This window comes from Cebidichthys violaceus, unplaced genomic scaffold, assembly GCF_023349555.1.
Source record: "Cebidichthys violaceus isolate CVI_PGR_0920_01 unplaced genomic scaffold, fCebVio1.0.p SCAF_13, whole genome shotgun sequence".
NCBI classification, from domain to species: Eukaryota; Metazoa; Chordata; class Actinopteri; order Perciformes; family Stichaeidae; genus Cebidichthys; species Cebidichthys violaceus.
Genome location: NW_027176296.1, coordinates 450,491 through 467,848, shown reverse-complemented (window position 1 = coordinate 467,848; position 17,358 = coordinate 450,491). Strand labels below are relative to the sequence as shown.

General features: G+C 41.5%; 1 protein-coding gene across 3 annotated transcripts; it reads left to right on the top strand.

Moving 5' to 3' along the window:
• The first annotated feature begins 894 nt into the window (after positions 1 to 894).
• On the top strand, positions 895 to 16,226 carry fyco1a (FYVE and coiled-coil domain autophagy adaptor 1a). Of its 3 annotated transcripts, none has more exons than XM_068707211.1 (18): positions 895 to 959; positions 2,567 to 2,664; positions 3,387 to 3,493; positions 3,643 to 3,768; positions 4,341 to 4,447; positions 4,945 to 5,088; positions 5,243 to 5,330; positions 5,441 to 7,936; positions 8,209 to 8,301; positions 9,206 to 9,324; positions 9,417 to 9,584; positions 10,492 to 10,644; positions 10,827 to 11,056; positions 11,439 to 11,592; positions 12,785 to 12,877; positions 13,387 to 13,597; positions 14,207 to 14,316; positions 14,496 to 16,226. In XM_068707211.1, exons 2-18 carry the CDS (start codon positions 2,604 to 2,606, stop codon positions 14,569 to 14,571), a joined length of 4,536 nt encoding a protein of 1,511 aa, XP_068563312.1. In that variant the 5' UTR covers positions 895 to 959; positions 2,567 to 2,603; the 3' UTR covers positions 14,572 to 16,226. The 3 variants fall into 3 exon arrangements, with proteins under 3 accessions (XP_068563312.1, XP_068563313.1, XP_068563314.1); XM_068707212.1 differs by having other exon boundaries at positions 910 to 959; positions 2,570 to 2,664; XM_068707213.1 differs by lacking the exon at positions 895 to 959 and adding an exon at positions 1,077 to 1,144 and having other exon boundaries at positions 2,570 to 2,664.
• Positions 16,227 to 17,358: the final 1,132 nt, after the last annotated feature.

Below are 17,358 nucleotides of genomic sequence, written 5' to 3'. Positions count from 1 at the left end.
TTACACTATGTCTATGAAATGTGTGTGTGTGTGTGTGTGTGTGTGTGTGTGTGTGTGTGTGTGTGTGTGTGTGTGTGTGTGTGTGTGTGTGGTTTAGATATCCCTCTCAGAGATTTCTGTTGCCAACACAATGGTGATAGGGGAGATTTTGTTCACGATGCTCACACCTTTGAACAATTATAAAATTGAACAGCAACATGCATTTCCATGAGCACTGTCTCTGTTTCTGTGGATAATCCACAGCACATGCTGTGAACAGTTTTATTCAGGACTATTTCTACCAAACAATATTACAAATCTCAAATCTGGGCAAGTTAAACTAAGTAACCTAAGTAAACTAAACTAAGTAACCAGGACTTTAAGCCAATACATACTGAGACATTAAATGAGATATGAGACTTAAAATGGGTACTCTGGAATTTTAGTGTTGCACTTTCATAACACCTGGGTACTTTTAAAAAAAAAGAAAAAAAGGGTCCAAATTGATGGAGCAGAAGCGGAGATGCCCTGACTTTGATAGTTTGGGTCCCTTAAGAAATGAGACCCCACTAAAATTGACCAATGATCTGGGTGTTTTTAAGTATATGCTACACAAAGGCTTTCCAAGTAATACAAGTTTTGTTTTAGTGGTTGTTGTTTTAAAGAAAATGAAAGGCGTAGGGGGGTGTACTTGCGTAAAATACACTTTAAAGATGTGCAATAATAGAAAACAAAGGACCACAAAGTGGGACACGCATTTATGAATGTCAATACGATCACATGACACCTCTGTTTACTCTGTTACGACAACCAAACTATCCAGCTTTAGGGTCCCGCCTACCAACCTCTAGTCATTGGTCGGAGGGCTACATGTCGCTCTGTGAGTGGACGACGCAATGTCAGCCACGACACTTTCAACAAGATTGTATGCTCACTTAAAATATCTGGTTTGTTATGGACTTGAGTCATATCTGTAAAAAGTATGTCAAAGTTATTTTTATTTTCTTATTCTTTCACCTGAAACTATAAGCCATAGACTGTATGTATCGTCTCTCGTTGAAGTCACGGTTATTTTCAAAATTTCTGTCAAAGGTTGACTATGTCAAAGCTAGTTAAATATAGCTACGTTAACTTCACCGTGACAGCCTCAAAAAGAACAAAAACGGTCTGTAAAAGCTCAGTAGCCAACGTGTTTTTCCTTATCAGTGGTTCTTCGATGTTAGATAACAATATTAGCGCTTTACGAGCGGATAGTTAGGGTTGTACAACTGTTTTCAAACTGTTGAAACCCAACTGACGTTAACCTAGTTAGCTGTTAGCTAACGTTAACCTAGTTAGCTGTTAGCTAACGTTGAACAGATCTTCGAGGCTTAGCTAGCGTTAGCATTAATGTGTCGATGCTTATGTATTACATTTGGTTTGTTGACGTTATAGCTAAATGGCATACAACATACTCTTTGCATGCTGTGTTTACTGCCTCTCATAGGTCACTAACAGGAGTTTACAGGAGGAGGACACCGTAACAATAGCTCCCACAAACTATCCAGCCACCAATAACACCCACAATAACTACTTCCTCTGTGTTATGATTGTCAGCTTAGTTGAAACTTCATCAGAGAGGAGTTGACTAAACTCCATGGTAATCATGGCAGCCACAATGTGTGGACATTGGGGTTGAAGCAGCACATATAATTCAACACATATAAGCTTCTTCCTGGTAATTCATTAAATGTTACCCTGCTAGTTTTGTAAGGGGAGATTCGGTTCATGTCACATACAGACCAGTGATCTAATATACATACAGTAATTTATTTGAAAGCATTGTCATAGTCTGTGACACTGTACAGTTGTATAAAAGTATGGGAATTGTACTTTTTGCAACAAATGTGTCTCTTTTCTTTAGGATAATGAAAGTGGATTTTAGTGAAGAATAACTGACTCTCTCCCGGTAGCTTTGCAGTTGACAGAGTATTTCCTAAGTGGATGAGTGAGACTTAGCTTTGTCTAGTTTAACCAGCATCCAGCAAGAACTAAGTTACATTTATATTAGGGAGATCTTCCAGCCTACCATGCCTGTTTGCCATGAAATATGTTGGGTTTAAGTATGTGTGACCAACCCACAGACTTTATGGACCAAAGACAGTGTCCTGGCTGATCCAAAGTTCATCAGGACGCAGGACATTTGACTCTCTTGTTGTTCTTACAGTGATCAAGTTTTGTTGCAAATGCACTCCTTTGGTATTTTTCTTCTTCAGTAAATTAAAAACCCTGGAATTTCATCCATAAATTATTAATGTTGCAGTTATATTAGAATGTAATTACCTTCTTAGTTGTTTCATAAAAAATACAAAGATGCGTAGTTTGACAGATATAAAATACAACAGTTGTTGGTAGCCAGAAGATCAGAATGTGTAAAGTGACATTTATTATACCGATCATACACTATCAGATGCAATGTGCCCATCATGAGAACTGTCAATAATGTGTCACACATTTTTGTGTATCAACTGCGCCATGAGAGAGTACAGTGTGTTGGAGCGTTCATGTCCGTCTTTTGTTCCTGACTGCTTCTGATTCTCTGACTCAGCAGACTGGATGTGACCCTGTGACCCAGCGGTGGGGCCATGGCTGCTGGGGCTACAGTCGGGGAGAGCCAACTCCAGAGGATTATCCGAGATCTGCATGGTACGACAGCTTTATGTTTGTGTGTGTGTGTGTGTGTGTGTGTGTGTGTGTGTGTGTGTGTGTGTGTGTGTGTGAATGAGTGTGAATAGATTGGCTGCAGGCAGTTGTTGGCTGACATGGTTTGACTAAAGAGAGGAGAAAGAAGGTACATGGTGTGATGTCATGACCTGAGTCTCAGCGTCAAGTCCAAGTAAAGTACAGTCTTTACACCTGGAACTATCTGACCTTTCCTGGTCATCAAATCATTTGGGAAAACGTGCACCTGACCTCATGTCCCTGTAGAAAGGGTGTGGTGGAAGCCTCTGTCGGCATGCAGCGAGACAGAGAGTGCATGCTGAGGATGCACCCATCACGGGTGTCCTTCCAGTTTTTGCGATGGATACGAGGCAAGTGGTTGATTTACAGACTAGCTGAGTGTTTGGGTGTGAGTGTGTAACCAAAATGCATCAAGAGGTGAAAATATTATGGTGATGCAACTTAAAATGTATTTTTATTTAGTTTTAGGCCTTGTGACTTTAGGTAAAAGGAGATAAAATGTTCTTCCCTTTCGCTTTGATTCTTCATCCCTAATATATTTTCTGACTAAAAAAACATATGTAAGAAGCATGTGTTTTTTGTCACTTATTTGTGTAGGTCAATTGACATGCCACCTGTTTGTATGAACCCTGTGCCATTATTATGATCGCTGATCTTTTTTCATTTTTGAACCATGTGAATTTCAGAGGCTGTTGCAGAGCTTGCAAAGGAGTACAGGGAAAGTGGGGAGCCAATCACAGATGACAGTACCAACCTGCACAAGTTCTCCTACAAACTGGAGTACCTGCTGCAGGTGGGATTTATTTAGCGTATATTGTCCCACCTGACCCAGTGAATCCCAAATACTCAAGGAAGATGTGAATAAATAGATCAATGCCATGCCTTAAAATATATGTTCAGTTCTCCGTTCCAACTGTATCTATATATATATTTATCTTTCAGTTTGACCAGAAGGATAAAACTACATTTCTTGGTACAAAGAAGGATTATTGGGAATACTTCACTGACTGTCTAGCTAAAATCAAAGGAGCCAATGATGGGATCCGCTTTGTCAAATCCATCACTGAGGTAAGAAGATTTGTTTTGTTTTTTACAATGACTAATATAACGCTGATTACACACTAATCATTAACTCCTTGTATGAGACGTATCCATAGTCAGCATGTTATCTAGCATAGACGGTGGTCTACGCCCCCAGTTTGGAGAAACAGACTGGAATACTAGAACGGGAGCAAAGCAATATACTGCTATGGGGCAGTAGCAACATTTATTTTAGCCATCTAAAAGAAAGGCCCACCTAAAAGACTAACATCAGTTTAAGCATGCTATATTTAGAATATGTTCTAAAGGGGAACTGAACTGAAAGTGAAACTTATCTATTTTTGTAAATGGAGTCTTGTGGCTTTGAAGAGAGCATAGATAAATTAGGTAATTGGTAGGAAAAATAACGACACATTAATTGGTGCGTTGAAAATAGTCCCCAACTGCTTTGTTACGTCTTGAACAGATTGAAATTGTCATTTCGATTGAATAATGAATTGTCATTTACTTTTTAGCTTTTGACGTCCCTGCAGTTTGAGTATGAAGCTACCAATGACTAAAGGCTCCGCATAACTCAATGTATTTCTTTGCTTTGATAGCTGAAGACATCTCTGGGGAAAGGACGAGCGTTCATCCGATACTCCCTCGTACATCAGCGACTGGCTGACACCCTGCAGCAGTGTCTGATGAACCAGAGAGTCACCAGGTACAACTGTCAGAGCACAACACGTCTCTTTGCAATGTTTTTTCTCATGGAGATATGAAGAATGGGGCTTTTGTTGAAGTGCAAGTAAACGGAATAGAAAAATGGAACTGCATCTGTTTTTGGATCACAAGGAAACACTTTTGCAGAAATAGGCATTTGATTTCCTTATTTACGCTGAACTGACTGTTGATGTTCTATTGTGCTGTTTTACTTCACTATTTTCCCTCTCTGTTAAAGTAGCAGTCAGTAGCATCAGCTGTAGTTGAATAGGAAGAGCAGTCTAGCCCTTCTGGGGTTTTGTAACAAACAGAGAAATACACAACTAGAAAAGATATTGATTTTAAGGCGGCGTACATATGTCATATGGTGCCATAGACCTTTTTTCTGGTTTAGGTGTCAAAATATGGAACAAAACTTACTTTTTTTAGTCACCATTATGGTTTCTTGTTGTTACGCTATGTTCTACTGTGACCTCGTCCTCATCTCTTTTCCCGCAGTGACTGGTATTATGCAAGAAGCCCCTTCTTGAAGCCCCACCTTAGTGTTGACATAATCAACCACCTGTACGAACTCAATGAGGTCCAGTTTGATGTGGCCTCCAGGGGCCATGATCTTGATGCTTCCTGGCCCACTTTTGCAAGGTAACAAACGAAACGAATCATGAAAACAACATGTAGAGCAGATAAATACAAAACAAATATCTACAAAGTATTACAGAAACATGTGTGTCTAAATACAGCCATTCCTTTGCACCTACTTTGGAGTACAGTATCAGTTTTCTTTTCTGATCAACAGGAGAACACTGGGAAACTCACCTGGCCACATGTGGAAACCACCCAGTCGCAGTTCCAGTATTAACAGTCTGGCCAGCACCTACTCCCAGGTAACACAGAAATAACATAATTTTATCATAATACTAAAATGATTGCATGAGGTTCATCACTCTTCCTCTCTTCCTTCCCTTCTCCTCTGGTTTCCATTACAACCATCTAGCAAGCACACGAGTTCCCCTCCAGCCCCGACTATGGTCAGGGTCTGCTTAGTGATCTGAACGAGTCTCTGCCTGCCTGCAACGAGGATGTCAGCACAATTGAAGATCTTCGCCTGGAGCTGGACCAGTCAGAGCTGAAGCAGCGAGAGCTCCTAGATAAGGTGCAGCAGCTGGGCGAGGAGGCTGCTGAGCTCAGGGGCGTAGCCGTGCAGCTCCAGAGGCAGCTGGATGTGTCCCTTGCTGCCCAAGAGGAGCAACAGGGCGTGCAGGGAGATCTCAATGCTCTGCAGGGAAGAGAAGAAGCCCTGTCCAGAGAGGTGGAAGCACTCAGGACTGGGGAAAAAGCCAGGGAGGCTGAACAACAACTGCTCCAGGAAAAGTTGGCAGCTGCTGAGGGGAAGAACATTGAGCTCCTGGCCAAGTTGGACGGGGTTCTCAATGAGAAAGGCCAGCAGGCAAACAGTTACTTTGATTCAGCTCAAAAGATACACGAGTTGCTGGACAGATTGAAAGAGGCAGAGAGAGGGAAGATGGAAGCTGTAGCTGAAGTAGAGGAGAAGAAGAGGCTGACAGAAAGGCTCGAGGATGAGCTGAGAGTCAAGCAGGCAGCTGCAGAGCATGGCGAAACAAAACTCGGAGCATTAGTTATATCTGCGTCTGAGGAGAAGGCCAAGTTAGAGGCGAAAGTGGAGGAACAGTGCAGAGCCATTGATAAGCTGCAGGGGGCCTTGACAGTGAGAGAGAAGGAGGCGAGCAACCTCCAAAGGCAACTACAGGACCTTCAAGGATCTCTGGAGGAGAAGGAGAAAGAGGTGCAGGCGGTGAAGATGAGGGCACATAAAGATAAAGAAGAAATTCAGAAGAATGCTGGTGTTTTAAAAGAGTCCTTAGAAACAGAAGTCACTGCCCTTAAGGAGCATCTAAAGAGGAAAGAGGCAGAGTTTACCTCCAGCTGCAAGACACTACAACAGCTAGAAGCCAAGAACCAAAGCCTGATCACAGAGAGGGACAAACTGACCACTAACCTCGTTGAGCTGGAGGGTGACGTCAAAGAACAAGTCACGAAGATAGAAGACTACAAGATGCAGTGCGGCAATCTAATTGAATTAAATAAGAAACTGATGACCACGGTGAAGAGAAACGAGGAGCTGAAGAAGGAGATGGCAGAAAACCGAATAGTGCTTGAAGCTGAATTAGCAGCTCTAAGAGCTTCTGAGAAACAGCTCCGCGGCCAGATGGACGATACCAAGATGACAGTGGATGAAAAAGAGAAGTGCTTGCGTGAGGAGAACCGCAAGCTGGATGAGAGTCTGCAGCGAGCCACGATGGCCGTAAAGCTCTCTGAGACCACGTCAAAGCGGCTGGAGCATGAGAACCAGAGTCTGAGAGAGGAGCAGGACACTGTGAAAGCAGCTCTCAGCCGCATGCAAGCTGACCTGAAGAGTGTTAACGGGCAGATCGGAGATTTGGAGAAGAACTTAGGAGCGTCACGCAAGAATGAAGCAAGCCTTCAAGAACAGCTTCAAGCCAAAGAGGCCGAGCTACAAAGTAAAGAGAAGAACCTTGTTGAGCTGCAGTCCAGCCTAAACTCTCTTGAGGCCCGGGAGAAGGAGCTTGAGATTGCCCAAGCTGATGCAGAAGCAACTTGCGCTAAGCAGACAGAGGTGATTGAAAGGATTACCTCGGACAAGCACGCGATGGAGAAATCTCAGCTGGAGAGGAGCGCAGTCCAGGCAAAAGAGAACCAGGATGTGACCGGCAAACTTGAAGGCCAACTGGAGGTGTGCATGCAAGAAGTGTCCAGGCTCCAGGCAGAGATCCTGGATCTCAGGGTGCGGCTACAGAGGTCTGAGGAGGAACGGCTAAAATCACAAGCACAGCTGGAGGTGACGGAGGCCCAAAGAGATGAGCTCAGGACTCTGACCGAGCATCTTAAAGTCCAGGCAGAGGCGCTGAATCAAAGGCATGTAACAGAGCTTATGGAGTGCAAAAAGAGAGAGGAGGCTCTGATTGAACAGCGTGATAGCGAAGTAGCCGCCCATGCCGAGTCGTCTATCTCTGCGGCTGCCATCCGAGAAGAGCTGTCCACCCTCAAGGCAGAAAATGGCAAGCTAGCCTCAGAGAACCGCGAGACACGTGATGGTCTGCACAAGGCAAACACAGAGATGGCGGAGCTTGGGATGACCATCTGTAAGCTAAGTGCAGAAAAGGAGGAGGTTAGAGAGCATTGGGCAGGGGACGCTGCCAGGATTGAAGAAGTGGAGAAAGAGGTGGACCGACTTGAAGAGACCATGGCGGAACTACACCTGGAGAATACCAAACTAAGAGAGGAGCTGACACAGAAGGTGAAACTCCCAGAGACCATCGTGGAGCTCCAGGAGCAGCTGGACAAGGCCAAGAACCAAATGAAGAGTGTCAAGGACTCTAACCGAGAGGAGGTGGAGGCCGTCAAGTTCCAAATGAGCTCGGAGAGCATGAATCATCAGGTCCAGATGAAGGTGAGTTAGTCAGAACCCGTTAATCATGACTTTTATTACACTTACGATTCTTTCATTTTGGCTGTTATGATTCTTTGCACCATAGATTTTAGTTTATTGGCCCCATTAACACCTGGTATCATTATATCTGAAAAGCAGCACCATCATTGTAAGCATAGTAGCATTTAGCTCAAAGCACCGCTGGGCCTTTACAGCTTCACAGAGCTGCTAGCATGGCTGTAGACTCTTCCTGTTTCTTTCTTCTTCTTTTTTACGTTCATCTCATATTTCAGAGTGTAAATGAGCACCTGGAGAAGATGAAGGCCCAGCTGCAGGAGGAGTTGAAGAAGGCGTCTAGCTTGCAGAGCAAAGTGTCTGAACTAGAGGTATGTGTCTTTCATGCATCAAACACATTGATTGATCATTGCATAGATACATGGTGGTGGAAGAATGTGTTCTATAATCTTTGGAGAGAGAGAATTGTGTTTTGTATAAATAGACCATCATCAGAACAAAATGTGTCATGTACTCACTTTTTCAAGTCTCAAGACATCCATATATGATTAAGAGAAGACTATAGATAGATTGCAGTCAAAAGTGCAACATCCTATAGTCACACCAGCACTTTTATCATTAGTGGATTTGAAAAGGGGACGGAGAAAAGGAAGCTACAGACCACATGGGACATAGTAACAGGAAGATTGTTTGTTTAGTACAATTTTTTTTATAATGTGAGACCTTGATTGCTTTTGCAGTTTTCTTTGATTGCAGAAGGTAGAATCCAAAATCACTGCAATGTAATGCTCCCTATCCAATTGATAGCTCAATGAAATAGCTTTCAAATCATAATTCTTCCTCTCTGGTTTGATCTATTTATGGATCAATATGGATGGTATTGGATTTGACTAAATTACATGTTTCTACATGTCCACTAGTGCTGTGGTTCTCAACCTGGGGGTCGGGACTTGCCTGTACCAGTGATATAATTGGCCTCAGAATAGATGTTATTGAGTGCACATGAGATTCTGACGGGGGATTACCGGCGGGTCAGGGGGAGAGAAAACAGTCACGGAACGCATTAAAAAGCTGCCTCGGAGTCGCCAACACCAATTATTCATGTGTGTCACGACTTGAAAAGGTTGAGAACCACTTCTCTAGAATTGGTTCAGAACAATGTGACCAATTTCAGAACAAACATGGAACAATTGTTCAAATTATAGAGAAGAATATGTTCAAAAATGTTTTTACTAATGGGTATTTTTATGCATGTTCTTATAATGTTTAATACAGGCTGTAAATGAGAAGTACTTGCTGCTAACTGGCGAGAAAGATACTCACATCACAAAGGCAGAAACATCCATTCGTGAGAGTGAGAGCGAGATTCAGCAACTGAGAAATGCAGTAACCAGGTGCGTTTTTGGACCAGTGATACCTGTACATTTCATCCGGGCACAAAAATATAGCGACTGACTTATTTTCCTGGCACTTCACTTCTCTTCAGTGCTGAAGAAGCCCACTCGGCTTTGCAAAAGGTCTGCGAGGAATTGACGCAGAAGCTCAACACAGCAGAAGCTGACAAACAAAACCAGAGCCTGAAGATGACTGCCGAGATCGATGATCTCAACAGAACCAAAGTCAACCTGGAAGAGCGGCTCATCGAGCTTATAAGGTACGACCTGCCTCTATTACAGCTGTCAGCAGCGTCAGGGGTGCGGGTTTCTAGAGTTTCTTAATGAAGGAAGGGATAAAGTTAATTTTCTTGTTGGATGTCTACCGCCTTGTTATGTTTTGGTTGCCGCGGGCTCTTTGATAGACCCACTGGGGAATGTGTTCTAAATTGGTTCTTCTTGTAAGAGCAGAGCAGATCTTCGGATGTTGTTATTCTTGACATCGAATAGAGAGAGAATTAAGGCTAAGGATCAGGGGAAAAAGCTGCGATGAATTCTGAGATCATTTACAGATGAGAGAGCAGGTTATGCTGAGAGGCCAACATAACAGGTGAAGTGTAATAGAAAGAGCTTTTTATCATTAATTCTATACTGGATTCAGGGACTACTATTGCCTCAAAAGGTTTCATACTCTGTAAGGGATAAAACACATACACAATGATTCACTCAACTCCTTTGGGATGTGCCCACATGATTACAGTCTTTTCTTCTTTAGTATCATGTATGGCTTCATTGTTCTTCTCAGCTGCATCATTCAGGGTAATGAGGCTACTCCCAGTGTCAAGTATATCCACCATGGTAGTATAAAATTACAGTTTATAACATTTGTTCAGTCTTCAAAGATGTTTATTTTACAATTAGCTACTATCTGTCTCCGCAACAGCTTTGAAATCTGAGCATTATATATTCCAACATCCAACATGGTTGGTTATTTTCATGAAGTTATACAACCACTTTTGTCCACTCAATACGCCAAATCAACACAGAATGAAAGTTCCTCGTTGTAGCTTTAAGTTGAATTCATCCATGTGAAAATTTTTATCTTTGATCCAGGGGTCAAGATTTGTTGCGACAGCACAGAATGACTCACATTTTGAATGCATTTGTCTTTTTGTTGCATTACATCAGGGACAAAGATGCTCTTTGGCAGAAGTCAGACGCTCTGGAGTTTGAGCAGAAACTACGAGCAGAGGAACGCTGGTGGTTAGTGGATAAGGAGGCCACACAATGCCTCGGCTGCCAGGGCCAGTTCACCTGGTGGCTGCGCAGACATCACTGCAGGTGAGCTTTCCGTGGACACTGGGGCCGACTGCACACCGTTGCACCTGGCACTGTCTGTACCTACCCTGTTTGATTTTCACACTACATACAGTAGCACTTCTCAAAATGCCTAAATGCCACAAAATGACTAGTACAATATGAATAAAACCCTTTATTTTATCCTTACATTTTACATTTTTTAGGCTTTGTGGTCGCATCTTCTGCTACTACTGCAGCAACAACTTTGTGATGACCAAGCACAGTGGGAAGAAGGAGCGCTGCTGCAGGGACTGTTACACCCAACACAGCGTGGTGGTGGAGAGGTTCACGGAGGCAGAACTGAGTACTTCAGACGCTCAGCCTCCTCCACCGGGAGCAGGACCTCAGCCACCACCTGAACCAGCCCCGTATAAACCCACTCCCAGGGTAACAGGTGAGAGGCAAGCTGGAAAGTAAAACAGTTGATTGCTGTAGTTCTCCGGCCCTGTACTGTAAAGTCACTGGGAGCGTTTAAGCAGAAGTGAAAAGATTGAATTCATCATATTCAGGAACAAGGACAGAAACTTTTGCCACAGAATTCTTGTTCAATAGACAAAAGAGGAAGTGGTTGACATTTCCATTCTGATGAGAAGCTGTTTTTACGGTAAAGAAAGGAAGTCTGCATGATGTTACAGTGGGTCTCTTTTTGTCGTGGCTTAGTCATGATTTCTAGATTTCTTCTCTACTGTACACTCATTACGTGTTATGCATACTGTGTAATCAGAAGACTATGCTATGAGAATATGTGGTTCAATAGTTCAACTTGTTCCTCATAGTTTCAGACCCCAGCAACAGATGTGACGATGGAGTTTTTGACATAATCACAGAGGAGGAAGTGAACGGCGTCTACGACAGTGACACTACCTCCCAGACCACAGCAGGCTCCCTGGAAGGAGAACAAGACCGACGGCCTCCAGGAGCGCTGGATATGTGAGTGTGATATACATATATATATAAATTAATTCAATCAATTATAGCTCTAAGAAGAGAGACAACTACATACAGTACACTCATGAAGTGTAATGGTGTTGTGTTGGCTAATCAGAGCTTGTTTCAAGTCAAAAGGCCTGTATGGTAGGGTGCTGGATGCATTTAAATACAAAACTAGAATTACTGCCTCAGTCAAATTTCAGTTTACATCCATGTATGTCCATAATTAGCATATGAATTATTGATTTATGCCCCAAAATGTACAATCTAAATGGACGTTTGTGCCAAATTTGAAGAAATTCCCTCCAGGCATTCCTGAGATATCGTGTTGAACGTATATACAGACGGACGGAAGACATGAAAACATAATGCCGTCACAGAGGAATAAAACACAATAGTTTTATGATTAAGGTATAAATGTTTCAAAAGCAATGAGGCGTTCTTCTGGCTTGCCGTGTTGTTTTTACTTCCTTGAACTTTTCAAAGGTGGGAAGTTAGGATTAAGGAAGTGAACTAGTTCTGTATTATTAATGCAACCCCAATGGGTCAGAGGAAATTAAAAAGAGACAATGTGTCCATTCTGACCGATATCAGTCATTGTTGTAAACAACAAGATCATTGAAGACACTCATCATGGCTCATTCACCTAGACTGTCCCACTCTCTTAGAAGTCTCCAACGTGTATCTCCAACATGTAGCACCCTGAGGGAACTCAGCACACATATTTCTGCCCCTTACCGCCCGTCAAATAGTAATTAGAAGTGTTTCTTCTCGTTTTCATTGGTAAGTGAAGAAGCAATTTGCAAGAATAAAGAAGTGCCAGTTTCATGCTACTGAAGGCGAAAGGGTAGTGGAGAGAGGCTGAAGCATTCATTATGTTGTGAACTGTATGGAAACATTTTTCAACACCTTTACGTGCAGAAGTATTCTGTCGTTGCTGTCATCCTAGATACCAAACATACAAAATACATAAATAGTGTTCAACATAATATATTTGAAATGAAGAAAAGGGGATAAAACCTGCAGACTGGATGGGTAAAATCCATGATGATGAATCTGAAGTGTATCCCCAAGACATTTTGAAGACAGCTCTACCTATGTCAGCTGGATACTTTGTAATTTTATAGTTCTGAATTCATCATGATCATTAAAGAGTTATATGCATTGAAAACTAAATATGTGTGTCTTGCAGAGGCACAAGAGATGTGACGCCTGATGACTCTGAAGAGCATGTTGCCACTGTTCAGGATTCAGAAATCAACCTTCTCAAATCAGGAGAAGTCACGTAAGTCTTGACCGCTGGTTGACTTAATGGGTCACTTTGGTATCTTTACCACCTGGACCCTATTTGTCCATGTTTTTGTGTCTAAGTGACGAACAACAAGGACAACAGTTTTTGAAACTGCTCCGTTATTGAGGGAGAACGCTGCAGACGACAGCCGTAAAAACGTCAATGTTGTTTTATTTCCACAATGTGGGTGCGCCGCGAGATTTCAGAACGAGATTTCACCGAGTGAACAGAATAAAAATGTTTTCCATAATGTTGTCAGACATCAATAATAACAATCCAAGTCTGTCAGAGGAAAGAAACAAGCACTTTTAGATGGCGGAAATTGGCGGTGAGGAATTGCCCAAAACAACAACATTGCAGCCCGTTTAGCATTTGACGTCTGAAGCATTCTCCCTCAATACTGGACCAGTTTAAAAAATAAGTCACTTTGACACAAAAACATGGAAAAATAGCATCCAGGTTGAAAAAGTAACAAAGTAACCCACTCTTTGGGCTCATTGCAGGATGGCTGTCCCTCTCAGCATTGAAGATATTTCTCAGTTTGGCGACGGCTCCAGGGAAATCTTCGTCAAGTCCAGCTGTTACAGTGTGATAACTGTCGCCGTGGGTGACTGCGGGCCAACCATCAGCTGGATGTTTTCCTCAGAGCCTAAGAGCATCTCCTTTAGTGTGGTTTACAGGGAATCCACTGACACTCATGTGGAGCAGTCAAAGGTAGATGAGCTGCGTTGTGAGACTTGGAAAAGTCCAAGAGCACAAAAGCCAATTTTTGTTACATAATTTCAAATTAAAGTACATCATAAAGCTGGAGGCAGTGCTTTTCAATTGTTAGAAATTGCAGCCACTTCAAAAATGATGATGATTTAAAAGCAGAAGTTATCACTGGACACAATGGACTCACCCTGTGCATGCTTTCATGGGCGCCCCCTACAGTCTTTTGTTATTTGTTTGGTCTTTCAAATATCACTGACTGAAGAAAACCACTGCCGGTTGCCAGTGTTGCAGTGCTCAGCAGGTTGAGGTGCACATCCTGCACTTAAAATGTCGGGCTTGTAAAGGAGATATGAACTTTAGTGTCATGTATCATCCCCTTCCTCTCTTGTCAATATTTCCTTTTTTTTAAAAGGTGTGTTGGAGTTGACAATATGTTACAATTATTATAATAATGATAATTATATGTTTGCTTTACAGCAAAAGCAATTGTGTGTTGTAACATAAATGTCATAAAAACAATTATGGCTATTATAGCGGCCGAGGAGAGATTTGTTAGATTTCTTTCATTTGTACATTGAGTTTAACTTCATGTCTCTGTTCTTCTCTCAGGTCCTGATTCCTCTAACTCGCTGCAATTCCCATAAAGAGACAATTCAGGGACAGCTGAAAGTCCGAAACCCCGGCTTCTACACACTCATCTTTGACAACTCCTTCTCACGGTATGGAACTCCTGACGTCCAGCGTCTTTGTTCTGATTCTTCCTCTCAGTGGGAGAAGCTTGAGAATTCTAGAAGTGTTTTAACTTGTATTGTCTTTGCCATCATATCCTGACACGTTCAGTGTCTCCTTTCAATTCATCGGATTGCAGTCGTTTTGATCAAAAACCCTTTTCCAACAGGTTTATCTCCAAGAAAGTCTTCTACCATCTGACCATGGAGAGGCCCATAATCTATGATGGAAGCGACTTTCCCTGAAGCTGGATAACTCCCATAGTGACATCATCATCACTGCGATGGCAAATTCAGTGGCTTTTTTTGCTCTTTTGTTCCAAAAAACCTGTTTTTACCCAAGTATTTTATGTTTTCTGTTCTATTTAAGTGTGTGGTGTTAATGTTTTGAGGCGTTGTCAACAATATAAAAATGGTTTTAGAAAGCAACAGAAAGACAAATGTTCATGCAAGTTTTATTGTGTATTTAAAATATAAACCAAGTAATGTACGTACTTTTAGTTCAGCTATATTTTAATTAGTAAGTTGTCATTGTTTGATTTTGTTATTTTTTCCTTTCATTTCTGTTGGTCTTAGTGTTGCTTTGATCTTTCTTTTTCCCAAATATGCTGTTATGTTAGGGAATGCAGATCACTGCAAGTAACACTAGGGCTATGAAATATGGTAAGAGACTGTTGTCCAACGACAGGTATTTATTTGCAAAAGAATTCTATGGAGACCCAGGAAAGATTTTAATAATTTACAAAGGTAAACTGCAGTTGTGCAATCTTTTAAGTCAAAGCTTTCAAAGCAGAAACGTGCAGACGCAGTGGTTTGCTCCGAGCTTGTTTATTAATTGACTTGTCTGAACACTATGTTTGCACTTTGCCAGCACAGGAAGGAAAAAAAATGACTGACCTGGAAAAATACTGTTTCTGTTTGATCACATAGGATTATGAATATTGTGAATATCTCAGGAGTGGGACATACAATTGTGGAAGCATGTCCTAATGTTATGTTATTTGAAAACAAAAAAAAAAACGTACTTTCTGTGTAAGAAGACTACAAACCAGCTTTCTACTTTTGGTTATAGTTTGTAATGAAGCAGAGTGCCTGTTCTTACACAGACTGACTTACAATGATGATCACTGTAAGTATATTATTAATGACTGTCAGCTTATGCGCTACAGTACTTTCAAAGTGCCTATTAACTCTGATTGCCAGAGATTAGTTTTCATGTATACCTGTGTATTTTACTCTTTGTTATCCACATAAAACATGACACCTGGTATGAGTTGATACTATTCTGTAAAAATGTAATTCCAATTACATTTAAATCACAATATGCAACAATATGTGTTTCAGTTTTATCAGTTGAAATGATTTTTCAGTTTGGATTTCATTGGAATCTCTGGAATCTTTCTGTGATATGTTCAGATGACCCTCTGCGCTGATCTCTCAGTGATCAGAGGGGTTTCAGTATCGTGTGCAAAGCAGTAAGGAAAAACGTGCTCGCTCACTTTTGGGCACAGCCATACACAACTTAATGAAGCAAGGGCGAGTCTCTCTGCTGCTTTTATAGAGATGTGTTTGCACTTCACAATCCGATCGCTTATATTTTTGATTGGTGTAAATTGGTTTCTATGCAAAGGCTCCTATTTTCTCTACAGAGCTGCACTTTGTTATAATTATTTTATAAATTGTTACAAACAACGTTAAATCTGTTAAGTTTACATTATCTTTGTCAAAGTGTTTGTCCAGGGGACAGATTTTTCTACTTTCTGTTTTTGAAGGATCATTTTGGAGGAATATAATGTGCATGAATCATCACTACAAGCACTCAGTGTACCTGGTAATAGATCTGTCAAACACCAAGTAAACATGAATAAAAAGTGAGTGAGGATGCCTCCGACATCCACTAATCTGTGTCTGGTTTAGTGTTTGACAGCTTGGAACGACAGAAACAACAACATTAACATATCTCTGTGTGCCGCCACAATCATTCAGAAATCTGACATGAACAGAGACGGCAACACACAAGCATTCCTGTTTAACAAGACCTCTTTTCTAAAAATATCAGAATCAGAATTGGCTTTATTGGCCATGTATGCGTTCGCACACAAGGAATTTAACTCTGTTTTTTTACGTTGCTCTCAGCGTACATACACAGAATATACAAATAAACCAAAAACAAAGTAGAACAGGGGTAATATCTGAATATATCTAAATATACATCAGAAATGATGTAGAGGGGAAAGTTTTTATAATCCCCAAAAATAAAAGTTGAGTACTGACCTAGATCTTATGTGAAAAAATCTTAAACATAAAATATTCCTTGAACAGTTTTCCATGAAATTGACTGAATGCACTAATTGATAAAATCAGCAATCTGACAAAAATAGATGTTTCAGAGAGAACAAAACACGTTTTCCATCAAAGCCAGGTATGCGACTCATATGTCATGTATCTTTTCTTTCATTTAGTGTTCAAAGTGGGAGTCCAGTGTGATGTTTCTGTGAAACATAACACAAGACCAACTGTTGTGTGTGTGTGTGTGTGTGTGTGTGTGTGTGTGTGTGTGTGTGTGTGTGTGTGTGTGTGTGTGTTTGGCGACACTTTCAGGCTCAGGAAAGCAGAGGGATGAGTTTTGAGTATCTAACGAACAGCAGCTCAGCAGCAGCTCTGAAGCTCTATGGCCAAACTAGGAGCTATAGCTACCCTCTGCCTTCAAAATAAAAGAGAAACGTGTCTCTTCACGATCTAGCAACCTTGGTTAATTCGACTTGTATCCTTCATCATAGTATTAGAGGCAGTTCTTTGCAAGGCTTTAGAAATCAATGAAAAAAATGATAATTTCAGAGCCATTTCTGACCGATAGTTTTTTATTTTGAAAATACACACAGGACTTGCTACATTTTGATTGTTGTGTGCTTGACACATGTTGTATTTTACACCTGGGCAGAGAGAGTCTCAGCATCCCGTCCTACAGGGGTGTGTGTGTTGCAGTCTCATTGATGAAAGCGCCACGCTGGACTGAACATGAGAACCGACGAC

Bases quoted from the DNA above. Each gene is read 5' to 3' on its own strand.
- fyco1a (XM_068707211.1), top strand. From the start codon at position 2,604: ATGGCTGCTGGGGCTACAGTCGGGGAGAGCCAACTCCAGAGGATTATC. The intron at 4,448-4,944 runs GTACAACTGTCA...CTTTTCCCGCAG, and splicing joins ATGAACCAGAGAGTCACCAG to TGACTGGTATTATGCAAGAA. The intron at 11,593-12,784 runs GTGAGTGTGATA...TGTGTCTTGCAG, and splicing joins CCTCCAGGAGCGCTGGATAT to AGGCACAAGAGATGTGACGC.